This window comes from Gobio gobio, assembly GCF_949357685.1.
Source record: "Gobio gobio genome assembly, chromosome: 15".
Taxonomy (NCBI): domain Eukaryota; kingdom Metazoa; phylum Chordata; class Actinopteri; order Cypriniformes; family Gobionidae; genus Gobio; species Gobio gobio.
Window position 1 is genome coordinate 1,419,176 of NC_137108.1, and position 27,015 is coordinate 1,446,190.

The window sequence follows — 27,015 nt, forward strand, 5'->3', positions numbered from 1 at the left end:
GGAATCAGCATAAACACTTATAACACTATTACCACAGGGAATCAGCATAAACACTTATAACACTATTACCACAGGGAATCAGCATAAACACTAATAACACTATTACCACAGGGAATCAGCAAAAACACTAATAACACTATTACCACAGGGAATCATCACAAACACTAATAACACTATTACCACAGGGAATCAGCATAAACACTAATAACACTATTACCACAGGGAATCAACATAAACACTTATAACACTATTACCACAGGGAATCAACATAAACACTTATAACACTATTACCACAGGGAATCAACATAAACACTTATAACACTATTACCACAGGGAATCAGCATAAACACTTATAACACTATTACCACAGGGAATCAGCATAAACACTAATAACACTATTACCACAGGGAATCAGCATAAACACTAATAACACTATTACCACAGGGAATCAGCATAAACACTAATAACACTATTACCACAGGGAATCAACATAAACACTAATAACACTATTACCACAGGCAATCAGCATAAACACTTATAACACTATTACCACAGGCAATCAGCATAAACACTTATAACACTATTACCACAGGGAATCAACATAAACACTTATAACACTATTACCACAGGGAATCAACATAAACACTAATAACACTATTACCACAGGCAATCAGCATAAACACTTATAACACTATTACCACAGGCAATCAGCATAAACACTAATAACACTATTACCACAGGCAATCAGCATAAACACTTATAACACTATTACCACAGGGAATCAACATAAACACTAATAACACTATTACCACAGGGAATCAGCATAAACACTAATAACACTATTACCACAGGGAATCAGCATAAACACTTATAACACTATTACCACAGGCAATCAGCATAAACACTTATAACACTTTTACCACAGGGAATCAACATAAACACTAATAACACTATTACCACAGGGAATCAGCATAAACACTAATAACACTATTACCACAGGGAATCAACATAAACACTTATAACACTATTACCACAGGGAATCAACATAAACACTTATAACACTATTACCACAGGGAATCAGCATAAACACTAATAACACTATTACCACAGGGAATCAGCATAAACACTAATAACACTATTACCACAGGGAATCAACATAAACACTTATAACACTATTACCACAGGGAATCAGCATAAACACTAATAACACTATTACCACAGGGAATCAACATAAACACTAATAACACTATTACCACAGGGAATCAGCATAAACACTAATAACACTATTACCACAGGGAATCAACATAAACACTAATAACACTATTACCACAGGGAATCAGCATAAACACTTATAACACTATTACCACAGGGAATCAACATAAACACTAATAACACTATTACCACAGGGAATCAACATAAACACTTATAACACTATTACCACAGGGAATCAACATAAACACTTATAACACTATTACCACAGGGAATCAGCATAAACACTAATAACACTATTACCACAGGCAATCAGCATAAACACTAATAACACTATTACCACAGGCAATCAGCATAAACACTAATAACACTATTACCACAGGGAATCAACATAAACACTAATAACACTATTACCACAGGGAATCAACATAAACACTTATAACACTATTACCACAGGGAATCAACATAAACACTTATAACACTATTACCACAGGGAATCAACATAAACACTTATAACACTATTACCACAGGGAATCAGCATAAACACTAATAACACTATTACCACAGGGAATCAACATAAACACTAATAACACTATTACCACAGGGAATCAACATAAACACTAATAACACTATTACCACAGGGAATCAGCATAAACACTAATAACACTATTACCACAGGGAATCAGCATAAACACTAATAACACTATTACCACAGGGAATCAGCATAAACACTAATAACACTATTACCACAGGGAATCAGCATAAACACTTATAACACTATTACCACAGGGAATCAGCATAAACACTAATAACACTATTACCACAGGGAATCAGCATAAACACTTATAACACTATTACCACAGGGAATCAGCATAAACACTTATAACACTATTACCACAGGGAATCAGCATAAACACTAATAACACTATTACCACAGGGAATCAGCATAAACACTTATAACACTATTACCACAGGGAATCAGCATAAACACTAATAACACTATTACCACAGGGAATCAGCATAAACACTTATAACACTATTACCACAGGGAATCAGCATAAACACTTATAACACTATTACCACAGGGAATCAGCATAAACACTTATAACACTATTACCACAGGGAATCAACATAAACACTAATAACACTATTACCTCAGGGAATCAGCATAAACACTTATAACACTATTACCACAGGGAATCAGCATAAACACTTATAACACTATTACCACAGGGAATCAGCATAAACACTAATAACACTATTACCACAGGGAATCAACATAAACACTAATAACACTATTACCACAGGGAATCAGCATAAACACTTATAACACTATTACCACAGGGAATCAGCATAAACACTAATAACACTATTACCACAGGGAATCAACATAAACACTAATAACACTATTACCACAGGGAATCAGCATAAACACTTATAACACTATTACCACAGGGAATCAACATAAACACTTATAACACTATTACCACAGGGAATCAACATAAACACTTATAACACTATTACCACAGGGAATCAGCATAAACACTAATAACACTATTACCACAGGGAATCAACATAAACACTAATAACACTATTACCACAGGGAATCAGCATAAACACTAATAACACTATTACCACAGGGAATCAACATAAACACTAATAACACTATTACCACAGGGAATCAACATAAACACTTATAACACTATTACCACAGGGAATCAACATAAACACTTATAACACTATTACCACAGGGAATCAACATAAACACTAATAACACTATTACCACAGGGAATCAACATAAACACTAATAACACTATTACCACAGGGAATCAGCATAAACACTTATAACACTATTACCACAGGGAATCAGCATAAACACTAATAACACTATTACCACAGGGAATCAGCATAAACACTTATAACACTATTACCACAGGGAATCAGCATAAACACTAATAACACTATTACCACAGGGAATCAACATAAACACTAATAACACTATTACCACAGGGAATCAGCATAAACACTTATAACACTATTACCACAGGGAATCAGCATAAACACTAATAACACTATTACCACAGGGAATCAGCATAAACACTAATAACACTATTACCACAGGGAATCAGCATAAACACTAATAACACTATTACCACAGGGAATCAACATAAACACTTATAACACTATTACCACAGGGAATCAGCATAAACACTTATAACACTATTACCACAGGGAATCAACATAAACACTTATAACACTATTACCACAGGGAATCAGCATAAACACTAATAACACTATTACCACAGGGAATCAACATAAACACTAATAACACTATTACCACAGGGAATCAGCATAAACACTAATAACACTATTACCACAGGGAATCAACATAAACACTAATAACACTATTACCACAGGGAATCAACATAAACACTAATAACACTATTACCACAGGGAATCAACATAAACACTAATAACACTATTACCACAGGGAATCAACATAAACACTTATAACACTATTACCACAGGGAATCAACATAAACACTAATAACACTATTACCACAGGGAATCAACATAAACACTTATAACACTATTACCACAGGGAATCAGCATAAACACTTATAACACTATTACCACAGGCAATCAGCATAAACACTTATAACACTATTACCACAGGGAATCAGCATAAACACTAATAACACTATTACCACAGGGAATCAACATAAACACTAATAACACTATTACCACAGGCAATCAGCATAAACACTAATAACACTATTACCACAGGCAATCAGCATAAACACTAATAACACTATTACCACAGGGAATCAACATAAACACTAATAACACTATTACCACAGGGAATCAGCATAAACACTAATAACACTATTACCACAGGGAATCAGCATAAACACTAATAACACTATTACCACAGGGAATCAGCATAAACACTAATAACACTATTACCACAGGGAATCAGCATAAACACTAATAACACTATTACCACAGGGAATCAGCATAAACACTAATAACACTATTACCACAGGGAATCAGCATAAACACTAATAACACTATTACCACAGGGAATCAGCATAAACACTAATAACACTATTACCACAGGGAATCAACATAAACACTAATAACACTATTACCACAGGGAATCAGCATAAACACTAATAACACTATTACCACAGGGAATCAGCATAAACACTAATAACACTATTACCACAGGGAATCAGCATAAACACTTATAACACTATTACCACAGGGAATCAGCATAAACACTTATAACACTATTACCACAGGGAATCAACATAAACACTTATAACACTATTACCTCAGGGAATCAACATAAACACTAATAACACTATTACCACAGGGAATCAGCATAAACACTAATAACACTATTACCACAGGCAATCAGCATAAACACTAATAACACTATTACCACAGGGAATCAGCATAAACACTTATAACACTATTACCACAGGGAATCAGCATAAACACTAATAACACTATTACCACAGGCAATCAGCATAAACACTAATAACACTATTACCTCAGGGAATCAGCATAAACACTTATAACACTATTACCACAGGGAATCAGCATAAACACTAATAACACTATTACCACAGGGAATCAACATAAACACTAATAACACTATTACCACAGGGAATCAGCATAAACACTAATAACACTATTACCACAGGGAATCAACATAAACACTAATAACACTATTACCACAGGGAATCAGGGTCAGACAAAAACATGTTTTGGGGATTGATGGATTCACTCATTATTTAAATTGTGTTCATTTTGAACAAAAAAGTTGTAACCAGTGGAGCCATGTGGAGCACTTTTATGATGGATGTCAGTCAGTGCCATGATAAAGCTTGGAAGAGCAGGAGATTATTAACATAACTCAGAGTGTGTTCTGACAGAAGAGTGTCACACACACAGAGGAAATCACGGGCTCATGTTTGGGTGAACTATCCCTTTAAGTTCATTACATTTTGTCTTGTTTTCTGAAATGTTATGTTTAAATATGCAAATGAGACATACTCTAATTAAAAATGCACTAATTTGCATACATTTCCAGGTTCAAAATTCTTTGTTTTCTTTCTGTTTCTATTTTGATCAGTGTGGTGTATGTTAGAGCTCCAGCACTGGCTCGGCCTGTAGTGTCTTGCCTTCAGAGACTTGAGGGTGTATTCTGGGCTTTTTGACTTAAGCAAGCAACCACCTAGCAACGACCCAGAATGCCTTAGCGCAGCAACACAACACGCTAACCCCCTGATAACGGCTTCAGTCGCACTGCAGTTCCCATGCACACACACTTCCTGAAGAAAGTCTGGTGTTTGGTATGAGCCACAGATCCTCGCGCTCCTCTAAAGCTGCTGTGGTGTAGACGAGGCCAGAGCTGTAATCTTCACACACAGATCCTGAGGAATGTGTGATTGATTAGCCGGATGGCTCTGCTATCAGACGCCTGTCCTCCCGAAGCCTCGGACCCCGGCTGAGCTGATATGATGGGATGTCTGAGCTCAGCGTCTGGGCAGCTGCCAGCCGTGTGGAGGAGAACCAGGGACTAATCTGGGAGAATCCTGCTTTAATTGCTTTTGTCTGATGCAGTGCGTCTGCAGGAGGTGTTGCTCCACTCCTTCAAGTTTAAAGTCGAACCCCTGACACTCGTTCTCTCACACACACACACACACACACACACACACTTTATCTGTCTGATTTGTGTCTTCCTGTCTGCGAGTCCTGAGCACCTGCCTCTGAGCTCATGCTTCAGCGTTCATATTTCTCATCCCATCAGAACGACCTGCTGTTTTTCTTCCATTTCTCCGTCTTTATGATCATCTAGTGAAGGAGGTCAGGGGTCGTTCATGGAGGAGTCCGTGTTTGACTCGCTCGGGAAGGTCAAGCCGGATTTACAGACTTGTTTAAAATGAGTTCCTTCCTCAAAAAATGGAAATGATCAAATTATAAATACAATTCTTAAAATGGCTGCCCAGATGATGAAACACAATTTAACACACGTTGAATGTATTTACTACAGTAATAACAGTAAATTATGCATAATTACATGAAACTAACCCTCAACCAAACTCTATAGTTCATTAATATTACTCAGTACTTAAATATATGATTACACTGTAACAGTGACACCGTAAAATAAAGTGTAAGCATTTTTTGTCATTTGATTAAGTGTAAACTGTAACAAGAATAAAAATTAAATACAAAAAAAGATATTATTTGATCTTTTGAGCATTTGATTTATCATTTTAATTTTTTATTTTAATCTATCCATCATAAAAGTGCATCTGTCCATCATAAATGTGCATCTATCCATCATAAATGTGCATCTGTCCATCATAAAAGTGCATCTATCCATCATAAAAGTGCATCTGTCCATCATAAAAGTGCATCTATCCATCATAAAAGTGCATCTATCCATCACAAAAGTGCATCTGTCCATCATAAAAGTGCATCTGTCCATCATAAAAGTGCATCTGTTCATCATAAAAGTGCATATATCCATCACAAAAGTGCATCCATCCATCATAAATGTGCATCCATCCATCATAAAAGTGCATCTATCCATCATAAAAGTGCATCTGTCCATCACCAAAGTGCATCTGTTCATCATAAAAGTGCATATATCCATCACAAAAGTGCATCTATCCATCATAAATGTGCATCTATCCATCATAAATGTGCATCTATCCATCATAAAAGTGCATCTATCCATCATAAAAGTGCATCTGTCCATCATAAAAGTGCATCTATCCATCATAAAAGTGCATCTATCCATCACAAAAGTGCATCTGTCCATCATAAAAGTGCATATATCCATCACAAAAGTGCATCTATCCATCATAAAAGTGCATCCATCCATCATAAATGTGCATCTATCCATCATAAATGTACATCTATCCATCATAAAAGTGCATCTATCCATCATAAAAGTGCATCTATCCATCATAAAAGTGCATCTATCCATCACAAAAGTGCATCTGTCCATCATAAAAGTGCATATATCCATCACAAAAGTGCATCTATCCATCATAAAAGTGCATCCATCCATCATAAATGTGCATCTATCCATCATAAATGTGCATCTATCCATCATAAAAGTGCATCTATCCATCATAAAAGTGCATCTGTCCATCATAAAAGTGCATCTATCCATCATAAAAGTGCATCTATCCATCACAAAAGTGCATCTGTCCATCATAAAAGTGCATATATCCATCACAAAAGTGCATCTATCCATCATAAAAGTGCATCCATCCATCATAAAAGTGCATCTGTTCATCATAAAAGTGCATATATCCATCACAAAAGTGCATCCATCCATCATAAATGTGCATCTATCCATCATAAAAGTGCATCTGTCCATCACCAAAGTGCATCTGTTCATCATAAAAGTGCATATATCCATCACAAAAGTGCATCCATCCATCATAAAAGTGCATCCGTCCATCATAAATGTGCATCTATCCATCATAAATGTGCATCTATCCATCACCAAAGTGCATCTGTCCATCATAAAAGTGCATCTATCCATCATAAAAGTGCATCTATCCATCATAAAAGTGCATCTATCCATCATAAATGTGCATCTATCCATCATAAATTTGCATCCATCCATCCATCATAAAAGTGCATCTATCCATCATAAAAGTGCATCTATCCATCATAAATTTGCATCCATCCATCCATCATAAAAGTGCATCTATCCATCATAAAAGTGCATCTGTCCATCATAAAAGTGCATCTATCCATCATAAAAGTGCATCTATCTATCATAAAAGTGCATCTATCCATCATAAAAGTGCATCTATCAATCATAAATGTTATGAATTATGAGTTATGAATCAGTGAGTCGATTCAGCGGTTCAGAGCGTTATGAATCAGTGAGTCGATTCAGCGGTTTGGATTGCCAAAGTCACATATTTCAGCAGTTTGACACGCGATCCGAATCATAAACCGCTGAATCGACTCACTGATTCATAACGCTCTGAACCGCTGAATCGACTCACTGATTCATAACGCTCTGAACCGCTGAATCGACTCACTGATTCATAATGCTCTGAACCGCTGAATCGACTCACTGATTCATAACGCTTCGAAGCTTCATGATGCCGTGTTTTGAAATCGTCATCACTATATAAGTCGTTATTTAGGGGTTTTTTGCGCACAGAAACTATTCTCGTCTTCATAAAGTTATTGTAGAGCCGCTGTAGTGAGATGTTCTCCAGTGGGTTGAGCTGATGGACGGGTCTCAGTGTTAATGTGTTGTGTGTTGTTCTCCAGTGGGTTGCGAGTCCATCCCTGAGCCGATCGTCGAGCAGGAGGAGGAAGCAGCGCTGCAGCAGGACTCAGCCAAGTTCATCAAGAAGAAGCCGTCCAAGAGAGTCAAGAGCAAATCCGGTAAGACACGCCCCTCATTGAGTGCTGGTCATGTGTGCTGATTAGGGTTGGGTATCGTTTGGGTTTTTTCGATTTCCGGTGCCAAACCGATACTTTTAAAACGGTACCGGTGCCTAAACGGTGCCTGAACCGATACTTAAAAAAAAAAAAAGGCCACAAAACGAGGTGGATGACATTAAATGGCTTTTTATTTATTTATTTAAATTGAACCATTTATTAAAAGTTTAATGTATACTTAAATGTATGAATATAAATAAATACAAAACACAATTGACTTATTTACAAAATCACAGTAAAACCTAAGCCACTTAACCCAACTACAACAAGCCTAATATAACTCTAAATAACAGTTACAGTAATAACAGCAGAGTCTGTGTTCTTGCTCTGCTACAAACCAGCTTCAGCTTCAGCTTTATTTTGAAATATGTTCATATTCTCTGGCTAAATATTTTAAAACGCATCGCCTTAATGTTTCCATGGCGACGCGTCATGTTTCTCACATGACACACAGCAGCCGCAATAGCGCTGACAGCTCAGCTGTATCGGGTTTATTTAGTTTTTTCTTTTTATTCAAAATATTCACAAACCTCTTAACTGTGTCACGAACTATCTGATGTTCAAATGTGTGAGTGAATGTGTGTTAGTTGATCTATAAAGCGCAATGAGCGGCGCCATGTTAGTTTGCGCCTCAGAATCGGATCTGTCGGATTTACAACACTTGAGTTCATTCTCGTCTTACGAAATACATGAAAGTAAGTGACCAGTGAAATGGAAGAAGAATAGAGTAAACTTTATAGTTACTATATAATGTGCATGTATCTGATGTGAATAAAACACGTAACGTTAGTCAAATTATAACCGTCTGAAAGGATTGTCATTGCCGCTTTCATAGACATCAGTGTGTGTTTTTTGCTAGTAGCCCAAGTTTTCTTATGATCATTTAAATATCTGAAACCTGAAATAAACATGATGTGGTTGAAAACACTGAATAGTTGTCATGAGATGTGGTTGAAAACACTGAATAGTTGTCATGAGATGTGGTTGAAAACACTGAATAGTTGTCATGAGATGTGGTTGAAAACACTGAATAGTTGTCATGAGATGTGGTTGAAAACATTGAATAGTTGTCATGAGATGTGGTTGAAAACACTGAATAGTTGTCATGAGATGTGGTTGAAAACACTGAATAGTTGTCATGAGATGTGGTTGAAAACATTGAATAGTTGTCATGAGATGTGGTTGAAAACACTGAATAGTTGTCATGAGATGTGGTTGAAAACACTGAATAGTGGTCATGAGATGTGGTTGAAAACATTGAATAGTTGTCATGAGATGTGGTTGAAAACATTGAATAGTTGTCATGAGATGTGGTTGAAAACATTGAATAGTTGTCATGAGATGTGGTTGAAAACATTGAATAGTTGTCATGAGATGTGGTTGAAAACATTGAATAGTTGTCATGAGATGTGGTTGAAAACACTGAATAGTTGTCATGAGATGTGGTTGAAAACACTGAATAGTTGTCATGAGATGTGGTTGAAAACACTGAATAGTTGTCATGAGATGTGGTTGAAAACACTGAATAGTTGTCATGAGATGTGGTTGAAAACATTGAATAGTTGTCATGAGATGTGGTTGAAAACATTGAATAGTTGTCATGAGATGTGGTTGAAAACATTGAATAGTTGTCATGATATGTGGTTGAAAACATTGAATAGTTGTCATGAGATGTGGTTGAAAACACTGAATAGTTGTCATGAGATGTGGTTGAAAACACTGAATAGTTGTCGTGAGATGTGGTTGAAAACACTGAATAGTTGTCATGAGATGTGGTTGAAAACACTGAATAGTTGTCGTGAGATGTGGTTGAAAACACTGAATAGTTGTCATGAGATGTGGTTGAAAACTGAATAGTTGTCATGAGATGTGGTTGAAAACACTGAATAGTTGTCATGAGATGTGGTTGAAAACACTGAATAGTTGTCATGAGATGTGGTTGAAAACACTGAATAGTTGTCATGAGATGTGGTTGAAAACATTGAATAGTTGTCATGAGATGTGGTTGAAAATACTGAATAGTTGTCATGAGATGTGGTTGAAAACACTGAATAGTTGTCATGAGATGTGGTTGAAAACACTGAATAGTTGTCATGAGATGTGGTTGAAAACATTGAATAGTTGTCATGAGATGTGGTTGAAAACATTGAATAGTTGTCATGAGATGTGGTTGAAAACACTGAATAGTTGTCATGAGATGTGGTTGAAAACACTGAATAGTTGTCATGAGATGTGGTTGAAAACACTGAATAGTTGTCATGAGATGTGGTTGAAAACACTGAATAGTTGTCATGAGATGTGGTTGAAAACACTGAATAGTTGTCATGAGATGTGGTTGAAAACACTGAATAGTTGTCATGAGATGTGGTTGAAAACACTGAATAGTTGTCATGAGATGTGGTTGAAAACACTGAATAGTTGTCATGAGATGTGGTTGAAAACACTGAATAGTTGTCATGAGATGTGGTTGAAAACACTGAATAGTTGTCATGAGATGTGGTTGAAAACACTGAATAGTTGTCATGAGATGTGGTTGAAAACACTGAATAGTTGTCATGAGTTGTGATGTGACCAGCGCTGAGCGTCTGTCTCTGGCTCAGTGCAGCCAAAGCGCGAAAGCACATTTCAATTTTGGCACCGAAATGAGGAACCGAAATCTGCGTTCTGATTCGGTCCGGTACATACCGGTTATATAAGTACGGGTTTCGGTACCCAACCCTAGTGCTGAATGCTAATCGAGAAACTGTAGCGCTGGTGAAGGAATCAGTCCGGCTGGTGTGTGTGGACACACTGACATGTTTCAGCAGGTCAGCAGCACATGCCTAATCCTCACACACACACACACACACAGAAGATCAATACACACCCACACATCTTTACCTTCTAAATCACTAAATTGCCAAAATCCAGTTTAATGAAGGTAATACCCAACATAAAAGCACAGAAAGATCATCGTTCATGTCCTCTGGTGAGTTTAGAGATCTCATTAGCGCTGGAATGTGTGAAATTGTCAGTAATTATTGACTAGTTTGTGTATAATTGCTTTGAACTGTTTGAATTCCTGCTGTGCTGGATGTGTGTAATCCCACCCATCTGCCGTAACACAACTGTGTGTTCCACATCACACACGTCTTGTGGGACTCCTTATTCAGCAAATGTCCTTCTGTTTTTAGTCGTCTCATTGGTTAAACGCGTCTCGGACTACATTATTGCATAAATGCACAGAACACTAGAGGCAGGAAAACACCAGCAGCTTTTATTCCTTTCACACTCATTATGGTTATCAATAACTACAGGCCCAGTGCTGTTTAATGACCTCATGACCCTTCCAGCTCACAGTAGAGCTGATGTCACACTGCTCTATAACAGGGTTTACGCGGGGTCTAAAAAAGTCTAGAATTTCAAAATCAAAATTTTAGGCCTTAAAAGGTCTTAAATTCGCAGAAGTATTGAGTTCTAGGTCTTAAATCATTTTAAACAGGTCTTAATTTTCCTCCGTCCATGTAACGCTAGCTCTAATGCTCATTGAAATGCTCCCGCAGCGCTTTGGAATGTTTTTTAATTCTGGGTGTTGTAGTTCTTTCTTTCGCTAGTCCAAATATAATTTGCTGTATTACGACTACAAATGAGACCAGCAGCATCTTTATTGCAGCCAATCAGCTTCGGTGTTATTGGAGTCTCTTTCGGATTGTCCCACAGACACATAAAACTGATTTTATTCTTCAGATAATAGTCAACAATGCATTTTTTGAGATCCTGCATAATTCAAGTCAATAACAAGATTTATGCATTTTGTTAATTCTATTGTCATGTGTGACTATTGTTAATCTAACATAATACATAATACAGTATATTTGGTATCCTACATATGAACATTTCTGGAAATGAACACCACAAATTCAGTCATTTTGATCTCCAAAATCAGCCAAAAAATATCCTGGTGGGATTGAGCTATGGGGAAGTGCAAGTTTATCGATTTGTTCAATTTGAATAAATAAATTTACTTTGCAAGTCATTTTGTGACTGCATTTCCTTTATAGGTCTTACATTTCATTCATAATGGTCTTAAAAATGTCTTAAAAAGTCTTAAATTTGACTTGGTGAAACCTGCAGAAACCCTGTATAAACGCATGCATAATAATGGCTGAAATGTGATTAGGGCCCTAGCACTGATGGTGTGAGGATTGGAATCATTAGGGCCCTAGCACTGATGGTGTGAGGACTGGAATCATTAGGGGCCCGAGCACTGATGGTGTGAGGATTGGAATCATTAGGGCCCGAGCACTGATGGTGTGAGGATTGGAATCATTAGGGCCCGAGCACTGATGGTGTGAGGATTGGAATCATTAGGGCCCGAGCACTGATGGTGTGAGGACTGGAATCATTAGGGGCCCGAGCACTGATGGTGTGAGGACTGGAATCATTAGGGCCCGAGCACTGATGGTGTGAGGATTGGAATCATTAGGGCCCGAGCACTGATGGTGTGAGGATTGGAATCATTAGGGGCCGAGCACTGATGGTGTGAGGACTGGAATCATTAGGGCCCGAGCACTGATGGTGTGAGGACTGGAATCATTAGGGCCCGAGCACTGATGGTGTGAGGATTGGAATCATTAGGGCCCGAGCACTGATGGTGTGAGGATTGGAATCATTAGGGCCCGAGCACTGATGGTGTGAGGATTGGAATCATTAGGGGCCGAGCACTGATGGTGTGAGGATTGGAATCATTAGGGGCCGAGCACTGATGGTGTGAGGATTGGAATCATTAGGGGCTCGAGCACTGATGGTGTGAGGACTGGAATCATTAGGGGCCCGAGCACTGATGGTGTGAGGATTGGAATCATTAGGGCCCGAGCACTGATGGTGTGAGGACTGGAATCATTAGGGGCCGAGCACTGATGGTGTGAGGATTGGAATCATTAGGGGCCCGAGCACTGATGGTGTGAGGATTGGAATCATTAGGGGCTCGAGCACTGATGGTGTGAGGACTGGAATCATTAGGGGCCCGAGCACTGATGGTGTGAGGATTGGAATCATTAGGGCCCGAGCACTGATGGTGTGAGGACTGGAATCATTAGGGGCCGAGCACTGATGGTGTGAGGATTGGAATCATTAGGGGCCGAGCACTGATGGTGTGAGGATTGGAATCATTAGGGCCCGAGCACTGATGGTGTGAGGATTGGAATCATTAGGGGCCGAGCACTGATGGTGTGAGGATTGGAATCATTAGGGGCCCGAGCACTGATGGTGTGAGGACTGGAATCATTAGGGCCCGAGCACTGATGGTGTGAGGATTGGAATCATTAGGGCCCGAGCACTGATGGTGTGAGGACTGGAATCATTAGGGGCTCGAGCACTGATGGTGTGAGGATTGGAATCATTAGGGGCCGAGCACTGATGGTGTGAGGACTGGAATCATTAGGGGCCCGAGCACTGATGGTGTGAGGATTGGAATCATTAGGGGCCCGAGCACTGATGGTGTGAGGACTGGAATCATTAGGGCCCGAGCACTGATGGTGTGAGGATTGGAATCATTAGGGGCTCGAGCACTGATGGTGTGAGGACTGGAATCATTAGGGCCCGAGCACTGATGGTGTGAGGACTGGAATCATTAGGGGCTCGAGCACTGATGGTGTGAGGACTGGAATCATTAGGGCCCGAGCACTGATGGTGTGAGGACTGGAATCATTAGGGCCCGAGCACTGATGGTGTGAGGACTGGAATCATTAGGGGCTCGAGCACTGATGGTGTGAGGATTGGAATCATTAGGGCCCGAGCACTGATGGTGTGAGGACTGGAATCATTAGGGGCCCGAGCACTGATGGTGTGAGGATTGGAATCATTAGGGGCCCGAGCACTGATGGTGTGAGGACTGGAATCATTAGGGCCCGAGCACTGATGGTGTGAGGATTGGAATCATTAGGGCCCGAGCACTGATGGTGTGAGGACTGGAATCATTAGGGGCTCGAGCACTGATGGTGTGAGGATTGGAATCATTAGGGGCCCGAGCACTGATGGTGTGAGGACTGGAATCATTAGGGGCCGAGCACTGATGGTGTGAGGATTGGAATCATTAGGGCCCGAGCACTGATGGTGTGAAGATTGGAATCATTAGGGGCCCGAGCACTGATGGTGAGAGGATTGGAATCATTAGGGCCCGAGCACTGATGGTGTGAGGATTGGAATCATTAGGGGCCCGAGCACTGATGGTGTGAGGATTGGAATCATTAGGGGCCCGAGCACTGATGGTGTGAGGATTGGAATCATTAGGGGCCCGAGCACTGATGGTGTGAGGACTGGAATCATTAGGGGCCGAGCACTGATGGTGTGAGGATTGGAATCATTAGGGCACGAGCACTGATGGTGTGAGGATTGGAATCATTAGGGCCCTAGCACTGATGGTGTGAGGATTGGAATCATTAGGGCCCGAGCACTGATGGTGTGAGGACTGGAATCATTAGGGGCCCGAGCACTGATGGTGTGAGGACTGGAATCATTAGGGCCCGAGCACTGATGGTGTGAGGACTGGAATCATTAGGGGCTCGAGCACTGATGGTGTGAGGACTGGAATCATTAGGGCCCGAGCACTGATGGTGTGAGGACTGGAATCATTAGGGGCTCGAGCACTGATGGTGTGAGGACTGGAATCATTAGGGCCCGAGCACTGATGGTGTGAGGACTGGAATCATTAGGGCCCGAGCACTGATGGTGTGAGGATTGGAATCATTAGGGGCCCGAGCACTGATGGTGTGAGGACTGGAATCATTAGGGCCCGAGCACTGATGGTGTGAGGATTGGAATCATTAGGGCCCGAGCACTGATGGTGTGAGGATTGGAATCATTAGGGCCCGAACACTGATGGTGTGAGGATTGGAATCATTAGGGCCCGAGCACTGATGGTGTGAGGATTGGAATCATTAGGGGCCCGAGCACTGATGGTGTGAGGATTGGAATCATTAGGGCCCGAGCACTGACGGTGTGAGGATTGGAATCATTAGGGGCCCGAGCACTGATGGTGTGAGGATTGGAATCATTAGGGCCCGAGCACTGATGGTGTGAGGACTGGAATCATTAGGGCCCGAGCACTGATGGTGTGAGGATTGGAATCATTAGGGGCCAGAGCACTGATGGTGTGAGGATTGGAATCATTAGGGGCCCGAGCACTGATGGTGTGAGGATTGGAATCATTAGGGCCCGAGCACTGATGGTGTGAGGATTGGAATCATTAGGGCCCGAGCACTGATGGTGTGAGGATTGGAATCATTAGGGCCCGAGCACTGATGGTGTGAGGATTGGAATCATTAGGGGCCCGAGCACTGATGGTGTGAGGATTGGAATCATTAGGGGCCCGAGCACTGATGGTGCGAGGATTGGAATCATTAGGGCCCGAGCACTGATGGTGTGAGGATTGGAATCATTAGGGCCCGAGCACTGATGGTGTGAGGATTGGAATCATTAGGGCCCGAGCACTGATGGTGTGAGGATTGGAATCATTAGGGGCCCGAGCACTGATGGTGTGAGGATTGGAATCATTAGGGGCCCGAGCACTGATGGTGCGAGGATTGGAATCATTAGGGCCCGAGCACTGATGGTGTGAGGATTGGAATCATTAGGGGCCGAGCACTGAATGTGTGAGGACTGGAATCATTAGGGCCCGAGCACTGATGGTGTGAGGATTGGAATCATTAGGGGCCCGAGCACTGATGGTGTGAGGATTGGAATCATTAGGGGCCCGAGCACTGATGGTGTGAGGATTGGAATCATTAGGGCCCGAGCACTGATGGTGTGAGGATTGGAATCATTAGGGGCTCGAGCACTGATGGTGTGAGGACTGGAATCATTAGGGCCCGAGCACTGATGGTGTGAGGATTGGAATCATTAGGGGCCGAGCACTGATGGTGTGAGGATTGGAGTCATTAGGGCCCGAGCACTGATGGTGTGAGGACTGGAATCATTAGGGGCTCGAGCACTGATGGTGTGAGGATTGGAATCATTAGGGCCCGAGCACTGATGGTGTGAGGATTGGAATCATTAGGGGCTCGAGCACTGATGGTGTGAGGATTGGAATCATTAGGGGCCCGAGCACTGATGGTGTGAGGATTGGAATCATTAGGGCCCGAGCACTGATGGTGTGAGGATTGGAATCATTAGGGCCCGAGCACTGATGGTGTGAGGATTGGAATCATTAGGGCCCGAGCACTGATGGTGTGAGGATTGGAATCATAAGGGGCCCGAGCACTGATGGTGTGAGGATTGGAATCATTAGGGCCCGAGCACTGATGGTGTGAGGATTGGAATCATTAGGGCCCGAGCACTGATGGTGTGAGGATTGGAATCATTAGGGCCCGAGCACTGATGGTGTGAGGATTGGAATCATAAGGGGCCCGAGCACTGAAGGTGTGAGGATTGGAATCATTAGGGCCCGAGCACTGATGGTGTGAGGATTGGAATCATTAGGGCCCGAGCACTGATGGTGTGAGGATTGGAATCATTAGGGCCCGAGCACTGATGGTGTGAGGATTGGAATCATAAGGGGCCCGAGCACTGATGGTGTGAGGATTGGAATCATTAGGGCCCGAGCACTGATGGTGTGAGGATTGGAATCATTAGGGCCCGAGCACTGATGGTGTGAGGATTGGAATCATTAGGGCCCGAGCACTGATGGTGTGAGGATTGGAATCATAAGGGGCCCGAGCACTGAAGGTGTGAGGACTGGAATCATTAGGGGCTCGAGCACTGATGGTGTGAGGACTGGAATCATTAGGTCCCGAGCACTGATGGTGTGAGGACTGGAATCATTAGGGGCCGAGCACTGATGGTGTGAGGATTGGAATCATTAGGGCCCGAGCACTGATGGTGTGAGGACTGGAATCATTAGGGGCTCGAGCACTGATGGTGTGAGGACTGGAATCATTAGGTCCCGAGCACTGATGGTGTGAGGACTGGAATCATTAGGGGCCGAGCACTGATGGTGTGAGGACTGGAATCATTAGGGGCCGAGCACTGATGGTGTGAGGACTGGAATCATTAGGGGCTCGAGCACTGATGGTGTGAGGACTGGAATCATTAGGTCCCGAGCACTGATGGTGTGAGGACTGGAATCATTAGGGGCTCGAGCACTGATGGTGTGAGGACTGGAATCATTAGGGGCCCGAGCACTGATGGTGTGAGGATTGGAATCATTAGGGGCTCGAGCACTGATGGTGTGAGGACTGGAATCATTAGGGGCCCGAGCACTGATGGTGTGAGGACTGGAATCATTAGGGGCCCGAGCACTGATGGTGTGAGGACTGGAATCATTAGGGGCCCGAGCACTGATGGTGTGAGGACTGGAATCATTAGGGGCCCGAGCACTGATGGTGTGAGGACTGGAATCATTAGGGGCCCGAGCACTGATGGTGTGAGGACTGGAATCATTAGGGGCCCGAGCACTGATGGTGTGAGGACTGGAATCATTAGGGGCCCGAGCACTGATGGTGTGAGGACTGGAATCATTAGGGGCCCGAGCACTGATGGTGTGAGGACTGGAATCATTAGGGCCGAGCACTGATGGTGTGAGGACTGGAATCATTAGGGGCCCGAGCACTGATGGTGTGAGGACTGGAATCATTAGGGGCCCGAGCACTGATGGTGTGAGGACTGGAATCATTAGGGGCTCGAGCACTGATGGTGTGAGGACTGGAATCATTAGGGGCTCGAGCACTGATGGTGTGAGGATTGGAATCATTAGGGCCCGAGCACTGATGGTGTGAGGACTGGAATCATTAGGGGCTCGAGCACTGATGGTGTGAGGATTGGAATCATTAGGGGCCCGAGCACTGATGGTGTGAGGATTGGAATCATTAGGGGCCCGAGCACTGATGGTGTGAGGATTGGAATCATTAGGGCCCGAGCACTGATGGTGTGAGGACTGGAATCATTAGGGGCTCGAGCACTGATGGTGTGAGGATTGGAATCATTAGGGCCCGAGCACTGATGGTGTGAGGACTGGAATCATTAGGGGCTCGAGCACTGATGGTGTGAGGATTGGAATCATTAGGGGCCCGAGCACTGATGGTGTGAGGATTGGAATCATTAGGTCCCGAGCACTGATGGTGTGAGGATTGGAATCATTAGGGCCTGAGCACTGATGGTGTGAGGACTGGAATCATTAGGGGCTCGAGCACTGATGGTGTGAGGATTGGAATCATTAGGGCCCGAGCACTGATGGTGTGAGGACTGGAATCATTAGGGCCCGAGCACTGATGGTGTGAGGATTGGAATCATTAGGGCCCGAGCACTGATGGTGTGAGGACTGGAATCATTAGGGCCCGAGCACTGATGGTGTGAGGATTGGAATCATTAGGGCCCGAGCACTGATGGTGTGAGGATTGGAATCATTAGGGCCCGAGCACTGATGGTGTGAGGATTGGAATCATAAGGGGCCCGAGCACTGAAGGTGTGAGGATTGGAATCATTAGGGCCCGAGCACTGATGGTGTGAGGATTGGAATCATTAGGGCCCGAGCACTGATGGTGTGAGGATTGGAATCATTAGGGCCCGAGCACTGATGGTGTGAGGATTGGAATCATAAGGGGCCCGAGCACTGATGGTGTGAGGATTGGAATCATTAGGGCCCGAGCACTGATGGTGTGAGGATTGGAATCATTAGGGCCCGAGCACTGATGGTGTGAGGATTGGAATCATTAGGGCCCGAGCACTGATGGTGTGAGGATTGGAATCATAAGGGGCCCGAGCACTGAAGGTGTGAGGACTGGAATCATTAGGGGCTCGAGCACTGATGGTGTGAGGACTGGAATCATTAGGTCCCGAGCACTGATGGTGTGAGGACTGGAATCATTAGGGGCCGAGCACTGATGGTGTGAGGATTGGAATCATTAGGGCCCGAGCACTGATGGTGTGAGGACTGGAATCATTAGGGGCTCGAGCACTGATGGTGTGAGGACTGGAATCATTAGGTCCCGAGCACTGATGGTGTGAGGACTGGAATCATTAGGGGCCGAGCACTGATGGTGTGAGGACTGGAATCATTAGGGGCCGAGCACTGATGGTGTGAGGACTGGAATCATTAGGGGCTCGAGCACTGATGGTGTGAGGACTGGAATCATTAGGTCCCGAGCACTGATGGTGTGAGGACTGGAATCATTAGGGGCTCGAGCACTGATGGTGTGAGGACTGGAATCATTAGGGGCCCGAGCACTGATGGTGTGAGGATTGGAATCATTAGGGGCTCGAGCACTGATGGTGTGAGGACTGGAATCATTAGGGGCCCGAGCACTGATGGTGTGAGGACTGGAATCATTAGGGGCCCGAGCACTGATGGTGTGAGGACTGGAATCATTAGGGGCCCGAGCACTGATGGTGTGAGGACTGGAATCATTAGGGGCCCGAGCACTGATGGTGTGAGGACTGGAATCATTAGGGGCCCGAGCACTGATGGTGTGAGGACTGGAATCATTAGGGGCCCGAGCACTGATGGTGTGAGGACTGGAATCATTAGGGGCCCGAGCACTGATGGTGTGAGGACTGGAATCATTAGGGCCGAGCACTGATGGTGTGAGGACTGGAATCATTAGGGGCCCGAGCACTGATGGTGTGAGGACTGGAATCATTAGGGGCCCGAGCACTGATGGTGTGAGGACTGGAATCATTAGGGGCTCGAGCACTGATGGTGTGAGGACTGGAATCATTAGGGGCTCGAGCACTGATGGTGTGAGGATTGGAATCATTAGGGCCCGAGCACTGATGGTGTGAGGACTGGAATCATTAGGGGCTCGAGCACTGATGGTGTGAGGACTGGAATCATTAGGGGCTCGAGCACTGATGGTGTGAGGATTGGAATCATTAGGGGCCCGAGCACTGATGGTGTGAGGATTGGAATCATTAGGGGCCCGAGCACTGATGGTGTGAGGATTGGAATCATTAGGGCCCGAGCACTGATGGTGTGAGGACTGGAATCATTAGGGGCTCGAGCACTGATGGTGTGAGGATTGGAATCATTAGGGCCCGAGCACTGATGGTGTGAGGACTGGAATCATTAGGGGCTCGAGCACTGATGGTGTGAGGATTGGAATCATTAGGGGCCCGAGCACTGATGGTGTGAGGATTGGAATCATTAGGTCCCGAGCACTGATGGTGTGAGGATTGGAATCATTAGGGCCTGAGCACTGATGGTGTGAGGACTGGAATCATTAGGGGCTCGAGCACTGATGGTGTGAGGATTGGAATCATTAGGGCCCGAGCACTGATGGTGTGAGGACTGGAATCATTAGGGCCCGAGCACTGATGGTGTGAGGATTGGAATCATTAGGGCCCGAGCACTGATGGTGTGAGGACTGGAATCATTAGGGCCCGAGCACTGATGGTGTGAGGATTGGAATCATTAGGGCCCGAGCACTGATGGTGTGAGGATTGGAATCATTAGGGCCCGAGCACTGATGGTGTGAGGATTGGAATCATTAGGGGCTCGAGCACTGATGGTGTGAGGACTGGAATCATTAGGGGCTCGAGCACTGATGGTGTGAGGATTGGAATCATTAGGGGCCCGAGCACTGATGGTGTGAGGATTGGAATCATTAGGGGCTCGAGCACTGATGGTGTGAGGACTGGAATCATTAGGGGCTCGAGCACTGATGGTGTGAGGATTGGAATCATTAGGGGCCCGAGCACTGATGGTGTGAGGATTGGAATCATTAGGGGCTGAGCACTGATGGTGTGAGGACTGGAATCATTAGGGGCTCGAGCACTGATGGTGTGAGGATTGGAATCATTAGGGGCCCGAGCACTGATGGTGTGAGGATTGGAATCATTAGGGCCCGAGCACTGATGGTGTGAGGATTGGAATCATTAGGGGCTCGAGCACTGATGGTGTGAGGATTGGAATCATTAGGGGCCCGAGCACAGATGGTGTGAGGATTGGAATCATTAGGGGCTCGAGCACTGGATGGTGTGAGGATTGGAATCATTAGGGGCTCGAGCACTGGATGGTGTGAGGATTGGAATCATTAGGGGCTCGAGCACTGATGGTGTGAGGACTGGAATCATTAGGGGCTCGAGCACTGATGGTGTGAGGATTGGAATCATTAGGGGCTCGAGCACTGATGGTGTGAGGATTGGAATCATTAGGGCCCGAGCACTGATGGTGTGAGGATTGGAATCATTAGGGGCTCGAGCACTGATGGTGTGAGGATTGGAATCATTAGGGGCTCGAGCACTGATGGTGTGAGGATTGGAATCATTAGGGGCTCGAGCACTGATGGTGTGAGGATTGGAATCATTAGGGGCCAGAGCACTGATGGTGTGAGGATTGGAATCATTAGGGGCCGAGCACTGATGGTGTGAGGACTGGAATCATTAGGGGCTCGAGCACTGATGGTGTGAGGATTGGAATCATTAGGGGCCCGAGCACTGATGGTGTGAGGACTGGAATCATTAGGGGCTCGAGCACTGATGGTGTGAGGACTGGAATCATTAGGGCCAGAGCACTGATGGTGTGAGGATTGGAATCATTAGGGGCCCGAGCACTGATGGTGTGAGGACTGGAATCATTAGGGGCTCGAGCACTGATGGTGTGAGGATTGGAATCATTAGGGCCCGAGCACTGATGGTGTGAGGATTGGAATCATTAGGGCCAGAGCACTGATGGTGTGAGGATTGGAATCATTAGGGGCCCGAGCACTGATGGTGTGAGGACTGGAATCATTAGGGGCTCGAGCACTGATGGTGTGAGGATTGGAATCATTAGGGCCCGAGCACTGATGGTGTGAGGATTGGAATCATTAGGGCCAGAGCACTGATGGTGTGAGGACTGGAATCATTAGGGGCCGAGCACTGATGGTGTGAGGACTGGAATCATTAGGGCCAGAGCACTGATGGTGTGAGGATTGGAATCATTAGGGGCCCGAGCACTGATGGTGTGAGGACTGGAATCATTAGGGACTCGAGCACTGATGGTGTGAGGATTGGAATCATTAGGGGCTCGAGCACTGATGGTGTGAGGATTGGAATCATTAGGGCCAGAGCACTGATGGTGTGAGGATTGGAATCATTAGGGGCTCGAGCACTGATGGTGTGAGGATTGGAATCATTAGGGCCCGAGCACTGATGGTGAGAGGATTGGAATCATTAGGGGCTCGAGCACTGATGGTGTGAGGATTGGAATCATTAGGGCCAGAGCACTGATGGTGTGAGGATTGGAATCATTAGGGGCCCGAGCACTGATGGTGTGAGGACTGGAATCATTAGGGGCTCGAGCACTGATGGTGTGAGGATTGGAATCATTAGGGCCCGAGCACTGATGGTGTGAGGACTGGAATCATTAGGGGCTCGAGCACTGATGGTGTGAGGACTGGAATCATTAGGGGCCCGAGCACTGATGGTGTGAGGACTGGAATCATTAGGGGCCCGAGCACTGATGGTGTGAGGACTGGAATCATTAGGGGCCCGAGCACTGATGGTGTGAGGATTGGAATCATTAGGGGCCCGAGCACTGATGGTGTGAGGACTGGAATCATTAGGGGCTCGAGCACTGATGGTGTGAGGATTGGAATCATTAGGGCCCGAGCACTGATGGTGTGAGGATTGGAATCATTAGGGGCCGAGCACAGAAGGTGTGAGGATTGGAATCATTAGGGCCCGAGCACTGATGGTGTGAGGACTGGAATCATTAGGGCCCGAGCACTGATGGTGTGAGGATTGGAATCATTAGGGGCCGAGCACAGAAGGTGTGAGGACTGGAATCATTAGGGGCTCGAGCACTGATGGTGTGAGGACTGGAATCATTAGGGCCCGAGCACTGATGGTGTGAGGATTGGAATCATTAGGGACCGAGCACTGATGGTGTGAGGATTGGAATCATAAGGGGCCGAGCACTGATGGTGTGAGGATTGGAATCATTAGGGGCCGAGCACTGATGGTGTGAGGACTGGAATCATTAGGGCCCGAGCACTGATGGTGTGAGGACTGGAATCATTAGGGCCCGAGCACTGATGGTGTGAGGACTGGAATCATTAGGGCCTGGGCACTGATGGTGTGAGGATTGGAATCATTAGGGCCCGAGCACTGATGGTGTGAGGATTGGAATCATTAGGGGCCGAGCACTGAATGTGGGAGGACTGGAATCATTAGGGCCCGAGCACTGATGGTGTGAGGATTGGAATCATAAGGGGCCGAGCACTGATGGTGTGAGGATTGGAATCAATAGGGGCCTGAGCACTGATGGTGTGAGGATTGGAATCATTAGGGGCCGAGCACTGATGGTGTGAGGACTGGAATCATTAGGGCCCGAGCACTGATGGTGTGAGGATTGGAATCATTAGGGCCCGAGCACTGATGGTGTGAGGATTGGAATCATTAGGGGCCGAGCACTGAATGTGTGAGGACTGGAATCATTAGGGCCCGAGCACTGATGGTGTGAGGATTGGAATCATTAGGGCCCGAGCACTGATGGTGTGAAGATTGGAATCATTAGGGGCCCGAGCACTGATGGTGAGAGGATTGGAATCATTAGGGCCCGAGCACTGATGGTGTGAGGATTGGAATCATTAGGGGCCGAGCACTGATGGTGTGAGGATTGGAATCATTAGGGCCCGAGCACTGATGGTGTGAGGATTGGAATCATAAGGGGCCCGAGCACTGATGGTGTGAGGATTGGAATCATTAGGGCCCGAGCACTGATGGTGTGAGGATTGGAATCATTAGGGCCCGAGCACTGATGGTGTGAAGATTGGAATCATTAGGGGCCCGAGCACTGATGGTGAGAGGATTGGAATCATTAGGGCCCGAGCACTGATGGTGTGAGGATTGGAATCATTAGGGGCCGAGCACTGATGGTGTGAGGATTGGAATCATTAGGGCCCGAGCACTGATGGTGTGAGGATTGGAATCATAAGGGGCCCGAGCACTGATGGTGTGAGGATTGGAATCATTAGGGCCCGAGCACTGATGGTGTGAGGATTGGAATCATTAGGGCCCGAGCACTGATGGTGTGAGGATTGGAATCATTAGGGGCCCGAGCACTGATGGTGTGAGGACTGGAATCATTAGGGCCCGAGCACTGATGGTGTGAGGATTGGAATCATTAGGGCCCGAACACTGATGGTGTGAGGATTGGAATCATTAGGGCCCGAGCACTGATGGTGTGAGGATTGGAATCATTAGGGGCCCGAGCACTGATGGTGTGAGGATTGGAATCATTAGGGCCCGAGCACTGATGGTGTGAGGATTGGAATCATTAGGGGCCCGAGCACTGATGGTGTGAGGATTGGAATCATTAGGGCCCGAGCACTGATGGTGTGAGGATTGGAATCATTAGGGCCCGAGCACTGATGGTGTGAGGACTGGAATCATTAGGGCCCGAGCACTGATGGTGTGAGGATTGGAATCATTAGGGCCCGAGCACTGATGGTGTGAGGATTGGAATCATTAGGGGCCGAGCACTGATGGTGTGAGGACTGGAATCATTAGGGCCCGAGCACTGATGGTGTGAGGATTGGAATCATTAGGGGCCAGAGCACTGATGGTGTGAGGATTGGAATCATTAGGGGCCCGAGCACTGATGGTGTGAGGATTGGAATCATTAGGGCCCGAGCACTGATGGTGTGAGGATTGGAATCATTAGGGCCCAAGCACTGATGGTGTGAGGACTGGAATCATTAGGGCCCGAGCACTGATGGTGTGAGGATTGGAATCATTAGGGCCCGAGCACTGATGGTGTGAGGATTGGAATCATTAGGGGCCAGAGCACTGATGGTGTGAGGATTGGAATCATTAGGGGCCCGAGCACTGATGGTGCGAGGATTGGAATCATTAGGGCCCGAGCACTGATGGTGTGAGGATTGGAATCATTAGGGGCCCGAGCACTGATGGTGTGAGGACTGGAATCATTAGGGCCCGAGCACTGATGGTGTGAGGATTGGAATCATTAGGGGCCCGAGCACTGATGGTGTGAGGATTGGAATCATTAGGGGCCCGAGCACTGATGGTGTGAGGATTGGAATCATTAGGGCCCGAGCACTGATGGTGTGAGGATTGGAATCATTAGGGCCCGAGCACTGATGGTGTGAGGACTGGAATCATTAGGGCCCGAGCACTGATGGTGTGAGGATTGGAATCATTAGGGGCCGAGCACTGATGGTGTGAGGATTGGAATCATTAGGGGCCCGAGCACTGATGGTGTGAGGATTGGAATCATTAGGGGCCCGAGCACTGATGGTGCGAGGATTGGAATCATTAGGGCCCGAGCACTGATGGTGTGAGGATTGGAATCATTAGGGGCCCGAGCACTGATGGTGTGAGGACTGGAATCATTAGGGCCCGAGCACTGATGGTGTGAGGATTGGAATCATTAGGGGCCCGAGCACTGATGGTGTGAGGATTGGAATCATTAGGGGCCCGAGCACTGATGGTGTGAGGATTGGAATCATTAGGGCCCGAGCACTGATGGTGTGAGGATTGGAATCATTAGGGCCCGAGCACTGATGGTGTGAGGACTGGAATCATTAGGGCCCGAGCACTGATGGTGTGAGGATTGGAATCATTAGGGGCCGAGCACTGATGGTGTGAGGATTGGAGTCATTAGGGCCCGAGCACTGATGGTGTGAGGACTGGAATCATTAGGGGCTCGAGCACTGATGGTGTGAGGATTGGAATCATTAGGGCCCGAGCACTGATGGTGTGAGGATTGGAATCATTAGGGCCCGAGCACTGATGGTGTGAGGATTGGAATCATTAGGGCCCGAGCACTGATGGTGTGAGGATTGGAATCATTAGGGCCCGAGCACTGATGGTGTGAGGATTGGAATCATTAGGGCCCGAGCACTGATGGTGTGAGGACTGGAATCATTAGGGGCTCGAGCACTGATGGTGTGAGGATTGGAATCATTAGGGCCCGAGCACTGATGGTGTGAGGATTGGAATCATTAGGGCCCGAGCACTGATGGTGTGAGGATTGGAATCATTAGGGCCCGAGCACTGATGGTGTGAGGATTGGAATCATAAGGGGCCCGAGCACTGATGGTGTGAGGATTGGAATCATTAGGGCCCGAGCACTGATGGTGTGAGGATTGGAATCATTAGGGCCCGAGCACTGATGGTGTGAGGATTGGAATCATTAGGGCCCGAGCACTGATGGTGTGAGGATTGGAATCATTAGGGCTCGAGCACTGATGGTGTGAGGATTGGAATCATTAGGGCCCGAGCACTGATGGTGTGAGGATTGGAATCATAAGGGGCCCGAGCACTGATGGTGTGAGGATTGGAATCATTAGGGCCCGAGCACTGATGGTGTGAGGATTGGAATCATTAGGG

General features: G+C 45.4%; 1 protein-coding gene across 1 annotated transcript in view; it reads left to right on the forward strand.

Annotated features, from left to right (window-relative positions):
- The window catches only part of bbs9 (Bardet-Biedl syndrome 9), a 223,028-nt gene that overhangs the window by 115,603 nt on the left and 80,410 nt on the right, over window positions 1-27,015 (forward strand). Inside the window, 1 exon segment of the mRNA XM_079836550.1 lies at window positions 8,536-8,652. Coding sequence (XP_079692676.1) covers window positions 8,536-8,652 — 117 coding nt within the window.